Source organism: Saxophila tyrrhenica, assembly GCF_035928015.1.
Source record: "Saxophila tyrrhenica strain CCFEE 5935 chromosome Unknown scaffold_17, whole genome shotgun sequence".
NCBI lineage: Eukaryota > Fungi > Ascomycota > Dothideomycetes > Mycosphaerellales > Extremaceae > Saxophila > Saxophila tyrrhenica.
Genome location: NW_027041749.1, coordinates 280100 through 299860, shown reverse-complemented (window position 1 = coordinate 299860; position 19761 = coordinate 280100). Strand labels below are relative to the sequence as shown.

The following is a 19761-nucleotide window of genomic DNA, read 5'->3' as shown; positions in this document are numbered from 1 at the left end:
CTGGACGGCGAGAGGTCTTTGCTAGGTTCATCTCCGACGAGAGCCTACCGGGGGGAGGGGCGTGGCGTTTCGGGGGGCGGGCGGGAAGTAACGTCCAAGACAGTCCGGTGGCTGTTAGTGGACGGCGGGACCAGGCCGCTGCAAAACCAACCTCGTGGGCAGAAGGATCGGGAGGATTCAAGGCGACTTCATCGTCTGTAGAAACGCGGACTTGAGGCCGTTTTCATGCCGCGAACACCGACAACTTGCTCGACGGAATCGGTTCTATACCAGGACTCATTGAATGAAAAGGCAAGTAAAAAATTCCTCTCATCTCGCGTTCGCGCAAAAATACCAAGGACGCCCTATCAACCACCCACCAACCACAACTGCCACCCCACCCCCCGCTACGGACGTAGCTCCATGGCATGTCAGCTCGTATAAGCCACCCAAGACCACCTCACTCCACCCACTCGCCTCGCCCTGCAATGATGAAGCAGGGTAAGCGATGCAGCGTGTCGATGGCCACACTCAACATCACACGGGAGCCCACTGTGCCTGACATACAGGCTCCATGGACCAGGCTGACCCCCCACCCCTTAGGTTTTGGGTCGGTACGCGAGGTGCGGTATCTCTGCCTGCGCGCTTTTGCGCATCTTCACATGTAAGTTCAAAGCTTTTGTACAAATCCGTAGGCCCGGCATCTAGGCGCTGTCTGCGGCATCAGGGGGTCGATCTTGCGAGGTTTCGCCTGTGATAAGCAGGCCGGTAGAAGGTTGTGCTTATGTCTGGGTTGGTTTGATCCTTCCTGCCTCTGATGCTCTGCTGCGACGCTCGACGAGGCTACGACGACAAGTTGCGATGTCGAAGACGGGCATCTACGAGGACTTGCTGCCTCCTGCGCACCCGGTGACGGAGAAGAATCATGGAGCGTATGTGCTGCTCACGGCGGTGATAATGATTGTTATTGTCGGCCTTACCGTTGCGACGAAGTTGCAGATGACTGTGTCGACTTTTCGGAAGCTGAGGAGGGACGACATTGCGTTGGTGACAGCTCTGGTATGCTAGAATATATCTCTTGGGAGGTCTTAACCAAGGCTAACCACCACAGGTCTTCGCCCTCGCATACACAATCTCAATATGCCGCGCCGTCTACCACGGACTCGGTCAGGCACCCTCCCTTCTATCAGACGCCCAAATGCAGACAGTGAGCAAGGCAAGTCCATACCACTCCCCTCCCACCACGTATCATGTTCTAACACCTCCTCCAGCACTACTACGCCGCCCAACTCCTCATCTACCCCTCCACCACCGCCTCCAAAGCCGCCATCACCCTCCTTATCCTCGCCCTCAAACCCCCGCGACAGTGGATCGTGCTCGCCCTGTACACCGTCCTCGGCGTCTCGATCGCCTGGGGAGTCGCTGCGACCTTCACCGTGGCCTTCCAATGCGGGCCAGAGCGCTGGGTCATGGGTCCCTCGGGTGCGAATACCTGTATCGACCAGTACGGCGCGCAGATCGGGATTCGTCTGGTCGATATCGTGACCGACGTGGCGCTTTGTGTGTTGCCGGCGGTGATGATGGGATATGTGCAGACGGGCCTCCAACGGAAACTGGTGGTGTCGGCCATGTTTGGGATGCGGATCATGTACTTCCCTCCTCCCCAACCCCCTAAGGTCCACCATACACTAACCCATTCCCCAACAGCACCCCCATCTTCACCGCCATCACCCTCTCAACCTACTCCCCCTACTACGCCTCCCCCACCCTCCGCCGCCCATTCGCCTCCACCCTCCCAACAATCTACACAACAATGTCCCTCACCACCTCCCTCCTAACCGCCTGCCTCCCCTCCATCAAACGCGTCCTCACCGACTGGGCGGCGGGAATGTCCAACGCCGGCATCCTCGAGCCCTTTGAACTTCAACACTCCTCTAACCAACAAAACGGCTCGTCCGGCCATCCGTGGAGTCATACACCCAAGAACCATCCCATGAGCCATCCGCGGAGTCATACACGCTCCAAAATCGAGCATATCAAACCCACAGCTAGTGGACACGGAGGGAGCGAGGAAGATTACGCCTACTACGTCAGTCACAGGGACAGAGATACGAGGGAAGGAGGGAGTGAGGACGACGAGAGTAAGAGGGGGTTGGTTATGGGAGAGGGGCAGGGGATTATGCAGACGGTGGATTATCTTGTTGAGTTTGAGGAGGAGGGGAGGCGGGGGAGTCGGGTTAGGCGGAGGAGCTAGGTGGGAGGAAGCGGGGACTCGAGGGGATGGGGAGGATGGGGTGGGGGATGGGACGTAGGGATGATAGGTATGAATTGTACATGTACGTGTAAATGTGTAGCTAGCATTAGATGTTTTGACGGGGGAAATTTAGAGGACTGAGGACAGCGAGCGAGCTTAGAGTTTCGCCAAAGCGTTCTGATGAATTTCGCCGGGGGATACCCGTACCTTTTCGTCAGGGCAGAATGCGCGGCGTAGACTTGTTCTGTGTCAATCTGGCAACAGGCGATATGATGGAATGAAGTCATGAGAAAAGAAGTTGTACGAGTCAAGAAGGTCAAACTCATGGCCTAATGTTCGTACTACTGAACTCTCTCAAGCACCCCTGAATCATGTCCACTTTTCATTCAATGCTCCCTCCATCCACGACCAACCCATCCTCCCTCGCTCCCCCTTCACAAAACCCCTCAAAGCCTCCCCCTCCCCCCCAACACCAACTCATTAACCCCCTCCCGACACTGCCCCACCACCCCCGCCGCCCCCAAAATCCCCTCCTCAAACGCCCCCAGCGTCTCCGCCAGCTCCCTCACACTGCTGAACCCGCCTCCGATCCCACCACCCCTAGCCCCACTACCACCACTAGCCATCGCACTCTGCTCCAGAATATGCATATGCGCCTCAACCTCTGCGATAGTAGCGCCGTAGGTATCGATCGCACCGGACATGTTTCCCGCAAGCGGGTTGAAGAAGTTTCCGATGAGGTCGAGGTCCCGACCACCAGGGTCCCCGCCACGAGAGTGGAATTGCGGCGGTTGGCGGAGGTTGTCGATCACGCGCTGCAGGCGCTCGCCGTCGGAGATGTCCTTTTGTAGGGTCCCCTTCTCGCCTTCGACCCCGCGGGCGTCGAGGGAGAGGGCGGTTTCGATGGCTTCGTTCTTCTCGCTGACTAGTTCGACGTCCGGTTTCAGGCTTTCCACATCTTGTCCATGTTTCGGGACAAAAGCCTCGATCTGCCGCGCAAAGCGCTCCTGGGCCTGGATCATCGCATCGATCCGCTCAAGGGTCTGCTGCACCTCCGGCACGAGGTCGGAGAAGCGGGTAGTGGATTTCAGGTTATCGTAGTTGACTTGCACAGCCCCCTGACCGCCTTGCGACTGGGCGCCGCCGCCGACGGTGGTGGTGTTGGAGCCGGATTGGCCGAGGGTGAGGCGGCCTTGGAAGGGGTTGGTTTGGGATTGGCGGTACTGGGGGGCGCCGAGGAGGGAGGGCTGGTTGAATTGTGGGGCGGTGGCGGTCATGCCGAGGAAGGTGTTGGAGGGTTGGTTTTGCTGTTGCTGTTGTTGTTGGGGTTGTTGGGTGGAGGCGCCGCCGAAGAGGCTGTTGCCCCCGCCGCCGAAGAGGGAGGAAGTGTTGTTGTTGGGTGCATTGTTCGTGGTGGATGCGCCGAAGAGGCCGCCGCCTGTTCGGTTGGCGGTGCTTGCGCCGAAGAGACCTCCGCCGGTGTTTTGCTGAGTGTTGTTGGTGGTGTTACCGAAGAGACCGCCTGATTGCTGCGGCTGCGAGGTAGTAGTGTTTCCGAAGAGGCCTCCAGACTGCTGTGGTTGGGAAGTTGCAGTATTGCCGAACAGCCCTCCAGACTGCTGTGGCTGCGAGGTTGCAGTATTGCCAAACAAGCCGCCAGATTGCTGGGGTTGAGAAGTCGCGCCGCCGCCGAAGAGACCCCCTGATTGCTGAGGCTGCGAGGTGTTCGTGTTCCCAAATAGACCACCAGACTGCTGAGGTTGTGATGTTGCTGCACCTCCACCGAAGAGTCCTCCCGACTGTTGTGGTTGCGACGTCCCAACCCTGCCGAACAAGCCACCCTGCTGCTGCGGTTGCGACGTTGTGTTCCCACCTCCAAACAATCCTCCTCCGGTCTGCTGTGGCTGCGAAGTTGCCGTGTTGTTGCTACCGAAAAGACCTCCGGAAGGCGCTGGTGGCTGCGATGTTTGATTCTGTTGCGTGTTGCTTGGAGCTTGCGTTAGTACAGGTGGTGTCATGCTGATGGGAGTAGGAGCGGCCGCAGAGGCTGGCCGAGGGACTGGTGTCGTGCTGACTGGGGTGGTATCGGCCGCAGAGGCCGGAGTAGGAACTCGTGTCATGCTAATAAGCGTAGGGGCAGCCGCAGAGGCCGGGCGAGGAACTGGAGGCATTCTTTCTTTTGGTTCTTGCTGTGGTTGTAGAGGATGTGTTGATGTGACAAGATGGTGCCTGTTTGCAGTACGCTCCTCGAATACCGGCTTCGTGTTGCTGTGGAGTGTGATATGAGTAGAATGAAAAGTAGTACGTACAAGAGAGAGTTGGTCGCGCCGGTGTTAATGCTCAGCGAGTTGGAGCGACCGAAGGCCATTGTCGCGGTTTGCTATTGTCGTCGCTATTTCGGGAGTGAGGTGAGGTCGTCGGTGTAACGGTGGGACGGCGGAGGGGTTGGGGAGGGGATGTAGTGAGGTCGCAAGTTGATATCTGTTTGGGCGCGAACTTTGGGAGACGTGAAGCGTGGAGCGGACTTTTGCCGGCTTAGTCAGCCAGAGTTTGAAGACCTTCAACGTCGACGACACCCACACCTTCACTGAGTATACCAGCCTTGGAACGAGGGCGATAGCCAACATGGACGACCTGGAGCAACTGGAGCTGCTCTCGCTGGTCTCTAAAGTCACCAGCGAAATCAATAACTACATGGGCACCAGCGACAAGACCATCGCCGAATTCATCATCGCCGAACACGCCAGCTGCGCAAATGTGAAGGACTTCCAGGCCAAGCTCGAGGATTACGACTTTCCCGGTAGTCTGGCGGAGAGTATTGACCGCCTGATCAAGAGCCTTCATCCGAAGTACAGGAAGAATGGCGCGAAGCAGATCGATGATGAAGTGGATGGTGGGGGGAAGAGTAAGAAGTTCAAGGGCTTGAGCATTCCAGATAAGGAGCCACCGGCTGTAGAGGAAGAGAAAGGTGGTGCGGAAGATGGAGGGGCAGAGCTGGACGATACCTTTGCGTTGCTCGAGTCTATGGCTGGACCACCGAAAGCTGGTGGGAAGGCGGAGAAACCGGCGAACGGCAGGAAGCGGAGTATAAGTGCCGAGAGGGAGCGGGATGAGAGGAGTATCAAGAGACATAGACGGTCAAGATCACGATCCAGAAGCCCGGGAAGAAAGGAGCGGAGAGAGCGGAGGAAGGACAGGAACGATGACTTTGTGTTCCAGGACGAATTTGGGCGCAACGTACCGCACCGACCTTCTGATCGGCACGACCGCAACGGGAAGAGTGATCGGAAAAGTCGACGCGACGATTTCGATAGGCCGCCTCAGCCGGAGTTGGATGATGCGCCGGTGCAATACAAGATCTATCGTGGCAGAGTCACTGGAGTCAAGGACTTCGGCGTCTTTGTGAACCTGCGAGACGTCAAAGGCAAGGTAGACGGTCTTGTACATGTATCAGCCATGGCAGACTACAAAGTCAACCACCCGTCAGATCTGGTGGCGCGGGATCAGGAAGTCTGGATCAAGGTCATGAAGGCGCAGGAAGGGCGGGTCAGTCTCAGCATGAGTGAAGTTGATCAAGCTACTGGAATGGACCAAAGGCCAGGACGCAGAATCCAGGCGCCTACTACTGGCGCGAATGCTGTTGGCTTGAATGGTGCGGCAGATGCAAGGCTTGATCCGATGGCCCCGGTAGTGGAGACGGGCGCAGGAGCTGGAAAGCGCCAGCGCAAACGACTGACTAGTCCGGAGAGATGGGAGATCAGGCAGCTCATCGCTTCGGGTGTCATCAAAGCCGCCGACTACCCTGACCTTGACGATGACTACAATGCCGCCATCAACGGCGAGACGATCGAGGAAGAAGAAGATGTCGACATTGAGGTCAAGGAAGAAGAGCCGCCTTTCCTCGCCGGTCAGACCAAGCAGAGTCTCGAACTCAGCCCGATTCGTGTCATCAAAGCTCCAGATGGCAGCATGAACCGTGCGGCGATGCAGGGCGATGTACTTGCCAAAGAGCGTCGAGATCTTCGCCAGCAGGAAGCGCAGGATAAGGCCGCCCAGGAGGCTCAAAAGACCGATCTCAACCAAGAGTGGAACGACCCAATGGTGCAACCTGGTGAGCGACGCTTCGCTGCTGATTTGCGACAGCCCAAGCAGGGCGGCGGCGCAAACGACATGCCCGAGTGGAAGAAAATCGCTTCTGGCAAAGGTGAGCTGGGGAAGAGGACTTCAATGTCGATCAAGGAGCAGAGAGAATCCTTGCCAGCTTTCAAGATGCGGAAGCAGTTCTTGGATGCCGTCCGACAATACCAGCTCCTCATCGTCGTCGGTGACACCGGCTCAGGCAAGACCACCCAGCTCACTCAGTACCTGGCTGAAGACGGCTTCTCGGACGAAGGCATAATCGGCTGCACGCAACCTCGCCGCGTCGCAGCCATGAGCGTCGCCCAACGTGTCAGCGACGAAGTCGGCTGTCGCTTGGGCGAAGAAGTCGGCTACACCATCCGTTTCGAGGACAAGACTTCCGACAAAACCTGCATCAAGTACATGACCGATGGTATCATGCAGCGTGAGATCTTGCTCGATCCGGAGTTGAGCAAGTACAAGGTCATTATGCTTGATGAAGCGCACGAGCGGACCATCGCCACTGATGTGCTGTTTGGGCTGCTCAAGAAGACATTGAAGAAGCGGCCGGATATGAAACTCATCGTCACCAGTGCGACGCTCGATGCGGAGAAGTTCAGCTCGTACTTCAACGAATGTCCGATCTTGTCGATCCCAGGTCGGACGTATCCAGTCGAGATCATGTATAGCAGGGAACCAGAGTCGGACTATCTGGATGCGGCGTTGACTACTGTCATGCAGATCCATCTTACGGAGCCGCCTGGCGATATCCTCCTGTTCTTGACTGGCAAAGAGGAGATTGACACCTCCTGCGAGATCTTGTTTGAGCGGATGAAAGCTCTTGGCCCTTCGGTGCCTGAACTCATCATTCTCCCTATCTACGGCGCTCTGCCCTCCGAGACAGCCAGTCGTATCTTCGAGGCCACGCCTAGTGGTAGCAGGAAGGTGGTCATCGCTACCAACATCGCCGAGACTTCGATCACCATTGATGGCATTTACTTCGTGGTTGACCCAGGATTCGTAAAGCAGACCGCCTACGACGCTAAGCTTGGCATGGACAGGCTACAAGTCACGCCTATATCGCAAGCGCAGGCTAAACAGCGTGCTGGACGAGCCGGACGTACAGGACCAGGGAAGTGCTTCAGACTCTACACCGAAAACGCCTTCCAATCGGAGATGCTGCCCACAACAATTCCTGAGATTCAGAGGCAGAATCTGAGCAACACGATTCTGATGCTGAAGGCTATGGGTATCAACGATTTATTAGGCTTCGACTTCATGGACCCGCCACCCACCAACACCATGCTCACGGCCCTTGAAGAACTCTACGCCCTCTCCGCTCTCGACGACGAAGGCCTCCTCACCCGCCTCGGCCGCCGCATGGCCGACATGCCAATGGACCCGGGCCTAGCCAAATCCCTCATCGCCTCCGTGGACCTCGGGTGCGCCGACGAGATGCTCTCCATCGTCGCCATGATCTCCGCAGTCCAAACCGTCTTCCACCGCCCCAAAGACAAGCAGCAGCAAGCGGACCAGAAACGCGCCCGCTTCAACGACCCCGCCGGCGACCACCTCACCTTATTAAATGTCTACAACGGCTGGCGCGGCGCAGGCAAAGCCGACCCCTGGTGTTTCGAGAACTTCATCCAACCCCGCAACATGCGCCGCGCCGAAGACGTGCGCAAGCAACTCGTCCAGATCCTCGAACGCCATAAACTCCGCATCCTGTCCTGCGGCCGCGACACCCTGCGCGTCCGGCAGGCTTTATGCGCCGGCTTCTTCCGCAACTCCGCGCGCAAAGACCCGCAGGAAGGCTACAAGACGCTCGTCGAAGGGACGCCCGTGTACATGCACCCTGCTTCCGCGCTCTTCGGCAAAGCGGCGGAGCACGTCATTTATCATAGTCTCGTAGAGACGACGAGGGAGTACATGCATAATGTGACCGCCATCGAGCCGAAGTGGCTTGTTGAAGCTGCGCCGACGTTTTTTAGGGTGGCGGGGACGAAGGGGGAGTTGAGTCGCAGGAAGAGGGAGGAGCGGATTCAGCCGTTGCATAATCGGTTTGCTGGGGAGGATGAGTGGCGGTTGTCGGCGCAGAGAAGGGGGGGGAGGGGCGGGGGTGGGACGTGGGGATAGACGTGTTGCTGGGGGTGGGGGTGTCGAGATTGGGGTGGCAGGACGTTATTGTGTTGTGCTTGAAATGATACAATCTTCTTGTAGATTGAGTTGCGTGCGCTTGGGGTGTCGGGAGGGATGTACTCAGCGACAGTGGGAGATCGAACAAAATCCCAATGCGGAAGTGCATTGAAATTTGTGACAACAAAGAGAAGCGGTGCAATGTAAGAACAAGATTTTTGGGGCAATTCTGCTGAAGTGCATGTACGCTTTCCCATGCCATGCCGTAAATCAAGAATATCATGCTGAGGTCCGTGCCTGCGGCAGGTGAAAGCTTGAAGAGACGTCACCGATCAAAGTCCTTTCCTCCCAACCTTTTCACCGAGCAACCACACGAAGACTCGCCGAAGATTTCGAAGAAGGATTTCCTTCAACGACGCCTTGCCGTCTGATGGATGTATGACACACTGATAAAGATGTTGTACTCAAAATTTGATCTTCTGGAGCCCACGGACGCCAATTTCCAGTGAGGTGAATGCATCTGCGGTGAATGCCACCTTTTGGTGCACCAGAAATTTCCAGAAGAAGAGCGCGATGGCCAGAGATGTCCAGATTTCTCTCACAAGGAGCTCGCAAATCGCGACGTGGAAAGGTCGTTGTCTACAACCTTTCCGCTGGTATGGTGATAGGAGTCCACGGTCAGTTTTGATCTGTCATTTGCGAGGCACAGGATGAGGCTTGGGTCTGCCCGCCTTCTTGGCAGCTCTCAACCTCCTCTGCTTCCCGAACTCCGTCACATACTCTTCGGACTCGACCTCAGTAGCCTCACGGTACATCCCGGCCCCGACCTCGCCATTGGCATCTGCTACGGACTCTGTATCGTCACCACTCTCGACACCGTTCTGCTCCTCCGCTGGCTCGCGAGATGCGATCCGCTTGCTGCGCCTGGCGCGCTTGACCTGGGTTGATGGCTCGAACGTAGCGTTCGCAGGCCTCTTCTTTGACTTCTTCGACTTCTTTGGACCGGCCGGCGCAATCTCTTGAGTCGGAGTGGGGGTCGGAGGGAGCTCGCCACCCTTCAACAGGACCCTCATCGCGCCTCGCTCCTCAACGGTAAACCTGCGAGTGTATCTTGCCTTCTCAAGTTGCGGCACCAGTGAATCAGCATCCGCAATTCCTCCCTCGACCTCGTCGTCATCATCATCTTCTTCCTTCTTCTGGCCCTTGCCGGGTTTCCGGAAGTTGCCGCGCCAGTTGCTCTCCTTCCGGTTGACGAACCCAGATGGAGCAGAGATCAGTGGCTCGAAGTGTTCAGCGTCCGAGAGGACGTCGTACCTGATGGTCGGGAAGTCTGTAAGAATCTGGATGGTTCTCCCTAGGCGCTGGGAACATTTGAGAGCCTTCTCGACCTTGACGGAGAGCAGGCGATGCCCGTCTCGGTGGAGCGTAATGGCAGCGTGCACAATCATCTCCGCGCGAGCCTGAACTTCGGCCGTGATAAAAGGCATCTTCAGGATTGTGCGCACCTTCCGATTGAACTTGCTTTGAGTTTCGGTCCAGTCCACCGCAAGAGCCTGGTCCTTCTTGAGGCAGATGGTCTCTGGCTCGGTCTTGAAATCTCCGGTGTGCATCACGGCGCGCATCAGTTCCCGAACGTACGGTGTTGGATCAGCTTCCACATCGTTGACATCGTCGTCGGTAATGGTGAAGGGCGCACGGCGGAGGACGAGTGCTTTGGCATCCGCCAGTGAAGTCCGGTTGATCTGGAAGTTACCAGCCGGCAAGGTCGCGATGGTCCGATTTGGACGGAGGAGGTCTGTCACGGCCGCTTTTGCCAGCGCGGTGCCTGAGACAGACGCGTTCGTAGGAGATGGCGGAGCGAGTGAGTTCACGGATTTCGCTTTCGCGTATGGGTCCTTCGTGGAGTCATGACGCTTTGGGATCTGACCATACGCCCCGAAGCCGACAGGAGCACCACGTTGGCCGTGGCCGTGGCCGTGGCCGTGGCCTTTTGTGCCCATGTTCGCCGTGCCTTGCGGGTGGTACGACTGGCCGAAGTTGAGATCGCTTAGGCTACTTTGCGCGCCCGGCGTCGCCTGAAAGTTATCGTCCGGAGTCGCCTGGGAGATGTTGTACGCGGAGTTGTGGCTCCATGCTAGGGAGGGCTGACCGCCGAACTCATACTGCTGTCGCGTATGCTGGAAGTCGCGACCTGATAGTGGATCTGTTTGAACGGAGCCCGAGTTGGGCCGTGCCATCCAGTCAGGCTCGCCACCATAGGCACCATACGGTTGGTAGACGTGATGGACATGCTGTCCAAATTGGTGAGCGACGTAAATGCCTCCTGAGGATGGCTGACTGCCGTAGTTTTGCTGGAGTCCTGTTGGAATGGTCACGGAGTAGGGCGACTGCATCTGCATACTATGCAACTGTTCCGCAGTCATGATTCCGCGGTACGTCATCTGCGAAGGGTCTTGAACTGACTGGTGGCCAGGGAAATTGTTGGAGGTGAACTCATGCTGAGCTTCGTGGAGATCGCCGGAGGCGACGTGGGAGTTTGCGTCGTGGATCCACTGTTGAGCTTGCGGACGGAAGAATTCGTTGAACTGGTCAATATCGAAGTCAAAGTCGTGGTTGGCCAGGCCGGTGTCGGTTGAGGTGTCATATCCAAGACCGCCATTACCCTGGTCAGCAGGAGGGACGGGAAGGTCGGCCCCTTCTGCGAAGTCTGTCAATGTCGGGTCCACTGCACGGTCGACCTTGCGGTGGTTGCGGTGTGCGCCGTTGTCGAGCAGCGACGTGGTCGGTCGGAGTGGCTTCTTCGACATCGGCGGGTTTTGCATGCTATGTGGCAGTGACATCACACCGAAGCCCCCCATGATGGTGAGCGATGGCGTGAGTTTGCGCGTGTTGCGAAGTGCTGCTGTCACTGTTAGTGGCTGCTCCTCACCTTGCTGGCGACATCACAGACGACATACCGCGTGATGGAACTTGTAATGACTCTCGTCAAGAGATGCAGGCGGTGCGGTGTCAACGATGGTGGTTTGGTACGGGTCCATCAAAAGTTGAGATTGTTGTCGAGTGAAGGGGGTAGGTTGGCGTTTGAGAAAGTGAGGATCGTGGTCCGGCCAACTTGTTGCTACTTCCGTTTAGGGTGGGGCGGAAGCTCCCGCGCACTAGCGCGTTTTGCATGTGAGTGGAGTGAATACCACTCTGCTTCAACCCCAGATACTTGGTAGGGGGGCAAAAAATGTAGGTGCAGCATTGTGGGCAGACAAAGGGAGAGGGATGATGCCTTGCAGGCAAGGAATATACTTTCCACAACTGAGTTATACGTGGAGACCGTCAAGAATACTAAAGGTAGGAGGTCCAGCAGTACTCTCCTCATACGAAGTAATCATGAAGCAGGTGTTTAGTATGAGTATCGTGCCTGCAGGCCGGCAAACTAAATACAAGGCCCAACAGCGTCCGGTCCGAGACCGCCTAAGGCAGGTTTGACTGTAAAAGAACTACCAAGAACGTTGGCAAAGCTAACACACTCGGCCAAATACTTGCTCTTATGTCGCAGATCTTGCAGGCAGATCTCGATTTGACGAATTGTTACCGGCTATTGCTGCGTGGCGACGAGCAATGGCACATTGGGTTGGGTCGAGATGAGCTAGAACAGGTCGCCACTAGCTTCTAGTTGTGCGGACCCCTGCTTCTGTTATTGCATCAGGTGCAAGGGAGACTGGCGGTTCAAGAAATTACCAATGAAAAACAGAGTGGTCAGGGAGATCGCGAAGAGAAGTGCAGGCCGAATGCGTCTATTTTCTTTGTCGACATCATACAGGTCTAGCGCTAGACACCGCCTTGGGATTCAAAGTCATTACAGTTTTCTATTCGACAGACATTTTCCTGGCCGCCTCAAAACCATCGCTCCATCAAGCAAATTAAAGCAGCCCACATAGCGATCTCGAAGGCCTGGCACTTTGCAGCAAGTACGCTCCCGCTGTAATATTATATCACAATCCCATCCTGCACCTTGGCCGCCTCTGTTCGTTGACCGCAGATCCGGAATCCTGCTGCGCAAGCTGCCATGTCGACATTGGGTGCTTGCCTTCTCCCCCTTATCAGACCCTCTCATCAGAGCTCTTGTTGCACAGAATGGAATCCATTCTCACAAGGCAGCACCTAGGCGTTGTGGTACAAAAGCTCCCTGAGAGATCTTCCTGCTTCTCCAAGCAGCTTCTTACATCAGCAACTCATCCAGCATACTTTCTTCCTCGAGCGAAAAAGGTAGCCAGGCTGCGATGCCTATTGTGGGCCTGGGTGCTGGCACCGCAAATGTTGCTAAAACTTGCGTACCGGGGGTCTCTACCGTCGGCGGGTTAGATGGCGCGACTCCGTCCGAAGGCGCCGGAAAATGCTTGGTTGGGGCGTCTGGCGCTCTCATATTTCCCTGACCGTGCAACTGCTGCGAGGAAGAGCAAGTCGTCCCAGGTTGGCGCCGGTGTCAGGTCTTGCTTCCCGATGCCGGCAGCGGCGAGCTCGCTATCTTTGAGGAACTCGCTTTCCATGCCACCACGAGAGACACCGCTGTCTTGCGGAAGGCGAAGGCTCCTTTTCTCGCTCATATCAAGCATCCTCCGTTTCCTTGAAGACTCCTCCGACCCTTCCACCGCAACCCGCTTTACTCCCGAGCCTCCAGCGGTATCTCTGATCAAAGATGGCGCCATCATAGCCGATTGTACTGCGGGTGTCGCGTCTTGCCGGAACTTGTCGAAGAACGTCTGCTGCTGATCGGACGACATCTTGTTCCAGTTGTTCCAGCAGCTGACCACCTTGCGGTTGGCAAATGCATCAGGATTGGCGGCGTACTTCGCATAGTTGAGGTTCTTGAGCGCGGAAGAGCGGATGATGGGGTACTTCTCCAACCCGTCGATCATCCCAAGGATCCGCTCCGAGCACTTGAGCCTCAGATCAGGGCGATTGCGGACGTAACCCTTCAAGCATCCAGCGTGGGAAGTGTCCACAGCGCTCTGGAAGACCTCCCAGGCCTTGAACTCCACCGTATTCATGAAGTCATCATCAGATGTCTCGTGCGTCTTGACGTCCACCTGCGATTTCTGCTGCCATCGCTCCCACCATGCAGTTTCCTGGTCGGTCAGCTGCTCCTCTGAACTGCTCTTCTTCTTCCCAGGCGGGCCCGCATACGTTTTGGTGCAGATTGCCGCCACGATGGCAGAAACCCAGACTGCAGAAGCATCCGTATTCACGGTCCCTACGTCGTCCTGACCGTCGATGCATAGCTTTTCGCGACGTTCTGCGTGAAGACGAGCATCTGCTGCTGATGTGGTACGCAGCTAGTACTTTGGGAGTTGATTACCATGGGTTGGGCTTTCGATGAATGGTGGCCGTGCTGAGCTTTGGTGAATCAGATATGGGTATGCAGCTGGAGTTGGATCAGAGCAAAGAGGTCCGACTGGGCTGTGCGAGGCGTTCGACGGGAAAAGCGAATGCGTAGAGAAGAAGCCTTGGGGCAGCGTGGCCTGTTGGACGGTCGGCTGTGGCAAGGCGCGTCGCGATAAATCAGGTTTTGGGATGTTTGCGGATGCAGCAAGCCTGGAAACATCATGTCTGCGTCTTCAGAAGAGATCTGTGAGTCATGATGTTGAAAGTGCATCACAGGGTGACGGAAGTAAGATGACTTGCTCGCGGGTTGGCCTTCCAGATGATGCGTGAGCGACTCCTCGCTCAAGGACGTGGGTGAACCGGATAGTTGTTGGGGTCTCCGAGAGAACTGTCTAGGCTTCCCACCGCCGGTGGTGTGAGCGGGTAGCTCTGGTTTGATCGTGCGCGAGCCCTCAGGTGACGGGTACTCCGGACCCGCACCTTCTATGGCCTGATACTGGAGCTGAGCTCCATCGTTCTTTGATGGCTGAGACCAGAAGTTGTACGCCATGATCAGCGAACGGGTGGTCGCGTTGACCAATGCTAGCAGCGTTGCGCGAGCAGTGCCTGTGTTTGGACGCGCCCCCAGTCGCTTTGCTGAATACCGCGCCTGGTAGCAAAGCAGTTTGATGAACAGAGTTCAAGTCGAGGAGTGACGTCCCTTGTACACACTGGACCGTTGCAGCGAGCCTTTCGGTCAGGATTCTGCCAAGGTCGAGTCGCTCTGAATCTGCGGTTTGCTTGGGAAGTCTTTCGGAGAGGTTGTGGTGATATGTAAAGAAGAAGGTTGGAGGGTTAGTGGTCGGCATGGGAACATGAGTCGCGTTGATACGGGCGCTGAGCGCACGGGCCACAATCACCCAGACGGGAAGTAGCCGTAAGAGTTGCATCTCCAGAAGACGAGGGGCATCATTAAGGATCTGGAAGCATAGTAACGTCCTCGCTGGCTGTATAAACCTAGCAGTAATCCGCGACAAACGCAGGAGGCTACCGATACCGTTACAGGCGAAGCTGCCGGCCTCATTGCAAGACAGCTTATACATATTTCTGATAGACAGCATAGTATGAGAATTGACACAGCCCGTAGCAAAGGGTCTCATCACGGTAGATATAAATTGATGATAAATGCTCTTGAAATTTAAAATCATGTAGACTCTTCTCTCAAGTGTAGTCGTCTGGATTGAGCAACAGCCCAAGACGAAGCGAGCAAGCAAGCATCGTTATGCAAGACAAAAAAGCAGCTAGCTGTGTTTTCAGTATGCACGTTATAGGGCGGAATGCCTTACCCCGTCACTATACGGCAGCCCGGCTTTCTTGAAGACATATTCTAGGAAGGCACATTATCGACAGTACTACCCTACCGAATCTCACATATATAGGGAACTCACTCTTGAGGACTCGAATGAGATTCGCTGCACCACCATAAACAATAGAAACGTGGTTCCAAGGAGCCCTGCAAGACTTCGCTCCCCGAAACACTCTAGACGAATCAATGCTTTACCTCGCTAGCCCATCGGGAAGACCGTTGTGCTTGGCATTGTAGGCGTTTGGTCTGTAGTGGGATCACTACAGTGGCAATAGACTGCAAGGTAGATGTCCATTGTCGAAGTTATACAGTACACGTGTCGGATCCGGCGATGCATCGTAAACATCCTGCAACAATCGTCCTTTGTTCTTTTCTTTCCTTCCTAGCATTGTTCAAAGAAGTTCCAGGGCCAATGCTTCGAAAGTCTGGTATGGAGTACCGATACACTCCTGCACTATCTGTCCAATTGTAGATTCCAGTCCCTGGGCAGTCGTTCGACCGACCAGGCATGTCCTTGGATGCTCTCGGATCCCAAACCCTTCAAGCAAGAATGAACAGATCGATAGGGAATCATCCCCAGCTAGATCCAAAAGAGTGAGCGATGGCGAAACCTTCCACCTTGTGGCCGAATTCGAGCGTGTCGTTGTTGATCGCCCATATAATACGCAGCAGACCGGTCTTCGTATGTGGGGACTGCCGCCCGGACTGGTTGTATAGGCTGGCGGCTTCCGAACACTGGGCCCGTAACGAAGGGAAGCAAGATGCTCATCGCCTCCTATCCTTCCACCATGGCCGTCAAATCTCAGTCTGGTGTCCATGGTCGCGGCCGTCTTAGAAGTGGGCGTCGAAGCTGGAGCTCGCAGCACGCATTTCATCTCGAACAGCGTCTAGTCGGCTTTGCCTCTTTGAGCGGCAGACAAAGGCAGTGGTTTGTTCTTTTATGCAGGTTCGAGAAGCGCACGCTCTCCAACGTCGCAGAAGTGCATCCAACCTTGATTTTTCGTCTTTCTCGTTGCAACCGTGGCATGCCTAGTAGTCCGCTATATTGATCGATCATGTTCGCGATGCGGTCGTCCCGTATTCGCGCGACTTGCCAATTTACCGTATATTCTGTTCTCAGCCCGTATACAGGCTGGGATGTCGCCGTCAAGCCGTGTTGCGCGCTCAGGCGCCCAAGACGTGACATGCGGTTGCTGTGCCTGCCACATTGGGACTTGGCCCGGGCCCCCTGTCATATGACCGTAAACAACTCCAAGTGAGGTCGCGGATAATCTAACAATACTTACCGCCTCGAAGCATCCTGTCTCTACAACCAAACTTTTCACCAACACAACATCACCTTCCCCCTTCTACGATGCCTTCCATCGTACCTCATCGAACCTGACTTCTGCTGCGCGGAAGTAATACTATCGTTCAGCAACCTGCACTTTTCTCTACGAAGCGCCGTGCGGATCACTACCACCAGGGCCCTCAAGGATTCTGACTTCCAACCTTCGTCGCTGCCATAGTAGTGACACTTCACCTAAGATGGCGGACGATCAGAATTCTCTCCTCGACCTAGCCGACTTCGAGCTAGATCCGTATGTCAGCGGTCCACTGCCGCAGAACGACCAAGATGATCAGTTCGGCGACGCTGGCTCCAGGCGATCACCACTGCAAGGCGTAAGCAACAACTGGACCGAAGTCAGTTAAAATTCCATGCTCCCAAACCAACACTCCTCCAGCACGAACGCACCGCAGCAGTCGCTGATGCCAGGCCAAACCGGCTCCAACGATTACTCGCTCGACCTTGCCGGCAACCTGTCGAACACGTACCATCCCACGAGCGCCCCAGCGCAGTCCCTGATGCCACACCACTCAGAATTCCCCAACTACCATTCGCCTGACCTCACTGGAAACCTCTCCGACGTTTTTCACTTCGGCGCAAACCCGTACCACACCAGCGGCGGTGCGCCTGACCCTCACGCTCAACCTGCTCTGCCTGACCGAGTCGCCTCTTCACCTCGGCGCTGGCAGTCCTTCAACAACTGGAACATGCCAAACGTGGTCTGTGTCGACCCATTGTACCCACCGCCTGGCATGAACTATCACCCATCCGCCACCCCTTATGCCAACACAAGCAACGGACAGTACGGCACGCGACACACTCAGATGGGCAGGGCTCCACGGTTCGAACACTTGAACCAGCAGCCACTTGTGCGTCCATTCCCGGATCAGCATCTGCACACGGACATGTTCGACATGCACCAGTCTCGATCAGGACCGTCCACACCCACAGGTATCCAGCCCAGGCTCGCACCAACACGTCGCGTGGGAACAATCTCGCGAATCCAGTTCTGTCAGGTCCAGCGGTGGTCGAAAGTGTCTTGCGCGCAAAGCGTATGCAAAAGCAGAGTCTCGGACAGCCACGGGAGCATGCTCAACAGGCGTCAGCAAGGCGTCCTCTCTCAGTACCTCATCAAGACAGTAACCACATCGACGCTCGTCTGCGCTCACCCGTGCAGAATATCACCCAGGCCACGCGTCCCAGCAACATCTCTCCCTCGACACAAGCCGCCTCCCCATACAACAACACCCTTGCGGTTGAGACACCAAACCAGATCGGTCCCCATCTGCGTTCATCTGCACCCAAAGCCACTCGGACTACGCGCTCGAGCGGCAATCTCCATCAAACTCAAGCTCGATCTCCATACAACAACGGGCTCACAACGGCTCCGACCCAACCTGCTCCGGCTCAAACCAACCTGGCGCCTCATCCGACTGCTCAACCCGGCCCGAACACCACAGCAGGGCAAGGCCAATACCAGTACGCGCCGCACCCTTCCCTGATCAACGCCCAGGCTTGCAGGGAGTTCATCGCCAGTCGCAAGATCGCCAACGCGAAGTCTGTGACGATCAAAGCGTCCGACGATTGGGTCCAGGTGGACGCTCTGAAACAGCGTCATATCGAGGCAATTTTCCACGCGGTGACGGCGCAGTGGGACCATAGCCCCGCAGGCTGCGAAACGATGAGCGCTGAAGGAATGAAGCGCTACCGTAAGCAACAGCAGGAGGCATATGCGAAGGCTCTAGGCAAGATGGAGGACGCCGAGACCAGGCAGGCTGTCCATGCCTAGGCGTTCTTGTTGTTCGAGAGGCGGTGAACATCCATAAGTATGGGGTGAGCCAAAAGACTCTGGACGTGGTCGTCGCCAAACCGAAGCAGCAGAACAAGGATGTGCCGCAAAGCCCTCTGCACATCCAGAAGTGCAGCGCCAGGATTGCGAACATAGTTCATGTCATCGCAAGCAACAAGCTTGTTGCGAAGGACTTCCTTGATGGGGTGAACCTCGACGACCTTGCGCGCAACCCTCTTTACGTTCTGCAGAAGAAGGTCGGATCACTGAAGAGCAACGGCCGCCGCAAAATTACCAAAGACGAGACCTACACTGAGCTCGAGGACCTCAAGCGGAAGAGCGGGATTGTCGAGCCGAAGGGCGGGAAGCGAAAGCGAGGGCCGAAGACTACTCAAGAGGTGGAGGTCCAAGATGAGGAGGACGAGGACGAGGACGAGTTTGCCGACGAATACCTAGAGGAAGATGATGACGATGACATGAGGAGCGATATCATCGTCTTGGTAGGAAAGCCGGCGAAGCGCCGCAAGAGGAGTGATAAGTGATGGAGCTACGAAGATAAACGGTGAAGCACGGTATTTGAGTGAGAAGGCGTAGAAATGGCTCACCGTCGTGGAAAGGGCATCAGACTTACATAGTATATGGTAAAGGACAGAGGGGCTCACTAGTCACTACGCGCAGGATGATCGAAAGAAGGCGGAATTTCGGGATTGTGGGCTGCTCGGTTTGGTCTCGGGTGAGTTCGGGATCGTTACTCATCCCAAAAGTGACGGGACCTCACCTTCTGGACTGCTCCTCGCTAGGACAGTTGTGATAGCATCTTCCATAGTCACCGCGAACTTAATAAACCATACTTCCCGCCTCATCTCCGTCGTTGTGATTGAAATGACAGCAAACTTACAGACAAGGTGGTAAGCACTCGGCTGTCCGCAGACGCCGTCCAACTGCGACACATTTCCTTTTCAGCGCTGCAGCGTTGCGTTACTAACGATTGGTGCCATGGAAGAAAGCATTGAGGAAGGATTACTTGAGGGTGGAAGTCGTTATGCATCGAACAGACCCGTTGTGATGTACTGTTGATTGCTGACTGTTATAATCACTCAGCACGATTGCTGATAGGCTCACGTTCTGTTTAAACATAGATCTGGGGACCATAGTGGACAGATATAGTGGACAGAAGAACTTACAGGCCTCCCTTCTGTTGATGGCTTCAGGTCATAGTTAATCCTGCTCCTCCGCAGTCCTCACGATGCGACGGGCTCTGTAACAGCATGTCAGCCTCGTTTTCCATACCACACATTATCGCCCCAGTATACCCCTCGGCCTCACTCATCAAGTCAATTGAGGCTCGTCTGAGATATCTCAGTCCTCCGAACAATATATTGTCCAATTGAACATCGCTTTCTTTGTCCTCGACCGACTTCCGTAATGTCTCAGTGACG

General features: G+C 55.8%; 6 protein-coding genes across 6 annotated transcripts; 3 read left to right on the top strand and 3 right to left on the bottom strand.

The window, feature by feature from the left end:
- Positions 1-840: 840 nt before the first annotated feature.
- On the top strand, positions 841-2233 carry LTR77_009267 (uncharacterized protein; the record flags this gene model as incomplete). The annotated part of the gene is made up of 3 exons (XM_064806495.1): positions 841-1038; positions 1251-1627; positions 1687-2233. 3 exons carry the CDS (start codon positions 841-843, stop codon positions 2231-2233), a joined length of 1122 nt encoding a protein of 373 aa, XP_064655312.1.
- A 446-nt stretch (positions 2234-2679) lies between these two features.
- LTR77_009266 (uncharacterized protein) lies at positions 2680-4601 on the bottom strand (the record flags this gene model as incomplete). The annotated part of the gene is made up of 2 exons (XM_064806494.1): positions 2680-4501; positions 4543-4601. 2 exons carry the CDS (start codon positions 4599-4601, stop codon positions 2680-2682), a joined length of 1881 nt encoding a protein of 626 aa, XP_064655311.1.
- Positions 4602-4858: 257 nt separating this feature from the next.
- On the top strand, positions 4859-8488 carry PRP22 (DEAH-box ATP-dependent RNA helicase prp22; the record flags this gene model as incomplete). Its single annotated transcript, XM_064806493.1, has 1 exon — positions 4859-8488. The coding sequence occupies one exon, from the start codon at positions 4859-4861 to the stop codon at positions 8486-8488; it is 3630 nt and encodes a 1209-aa protein (XP_064655310.1).
- Positions 8489-9180: 692 nt separating this feature from the next.
- LTR77_009264 (uncharacterized protein) lies at positions 9181-11526 on the bottom strand (the record flags this gene model as incomplete). The annotated part of the gene is made up of 2 exons (XM_064806492.1): positions 9181-11421; positions 11446-11526. 2 exons carry the CDS (start codon positions 11524-11526, stop codon positions 9181-9183), a joined length of 2322 nt encoding a protein of 773 aa, XP_064655309.1.
- Positions 11527-12837: 1311 nt separating this feature from the next.
- LTR77_009263 (uncharacterized protein) lies at positions 12838-14411 on the bottom strand (the record flags this gene model as incomplete). The annotated part of the gene is made up of 2 exons (XM_064806491.1): positions 12838-13772; positions 14267-14411. 2 exons carry the CDS (start codon positions 14409-14411, stop codon positions 12838-12840), a joined length of 1080 nt encoding a protein of 359 aa, XP_064655308.1.
- Positions 14412-16733: 2322 nt separating this feature from the next.
- Positions 16734-18864, top strand: LTR77_009262 (uncharacterized protein; the record flags this gene model as incomplete). Its single annotated transcript, XM_064806490.1, has 4 exons — positions 16734-16868; positions 16947-17484; positions 17541-18310; positions 18361-18864. The coding sequence occupies 4 exons, from the start codon at positions 16734-16736 to the stop codon at positions 18862-18864; spliced, it is 1947 nt and encodes a 648-aa protein (XP_064655307.1).
- Positions 18865-19761: the final 897 nt, after the last annotated feature.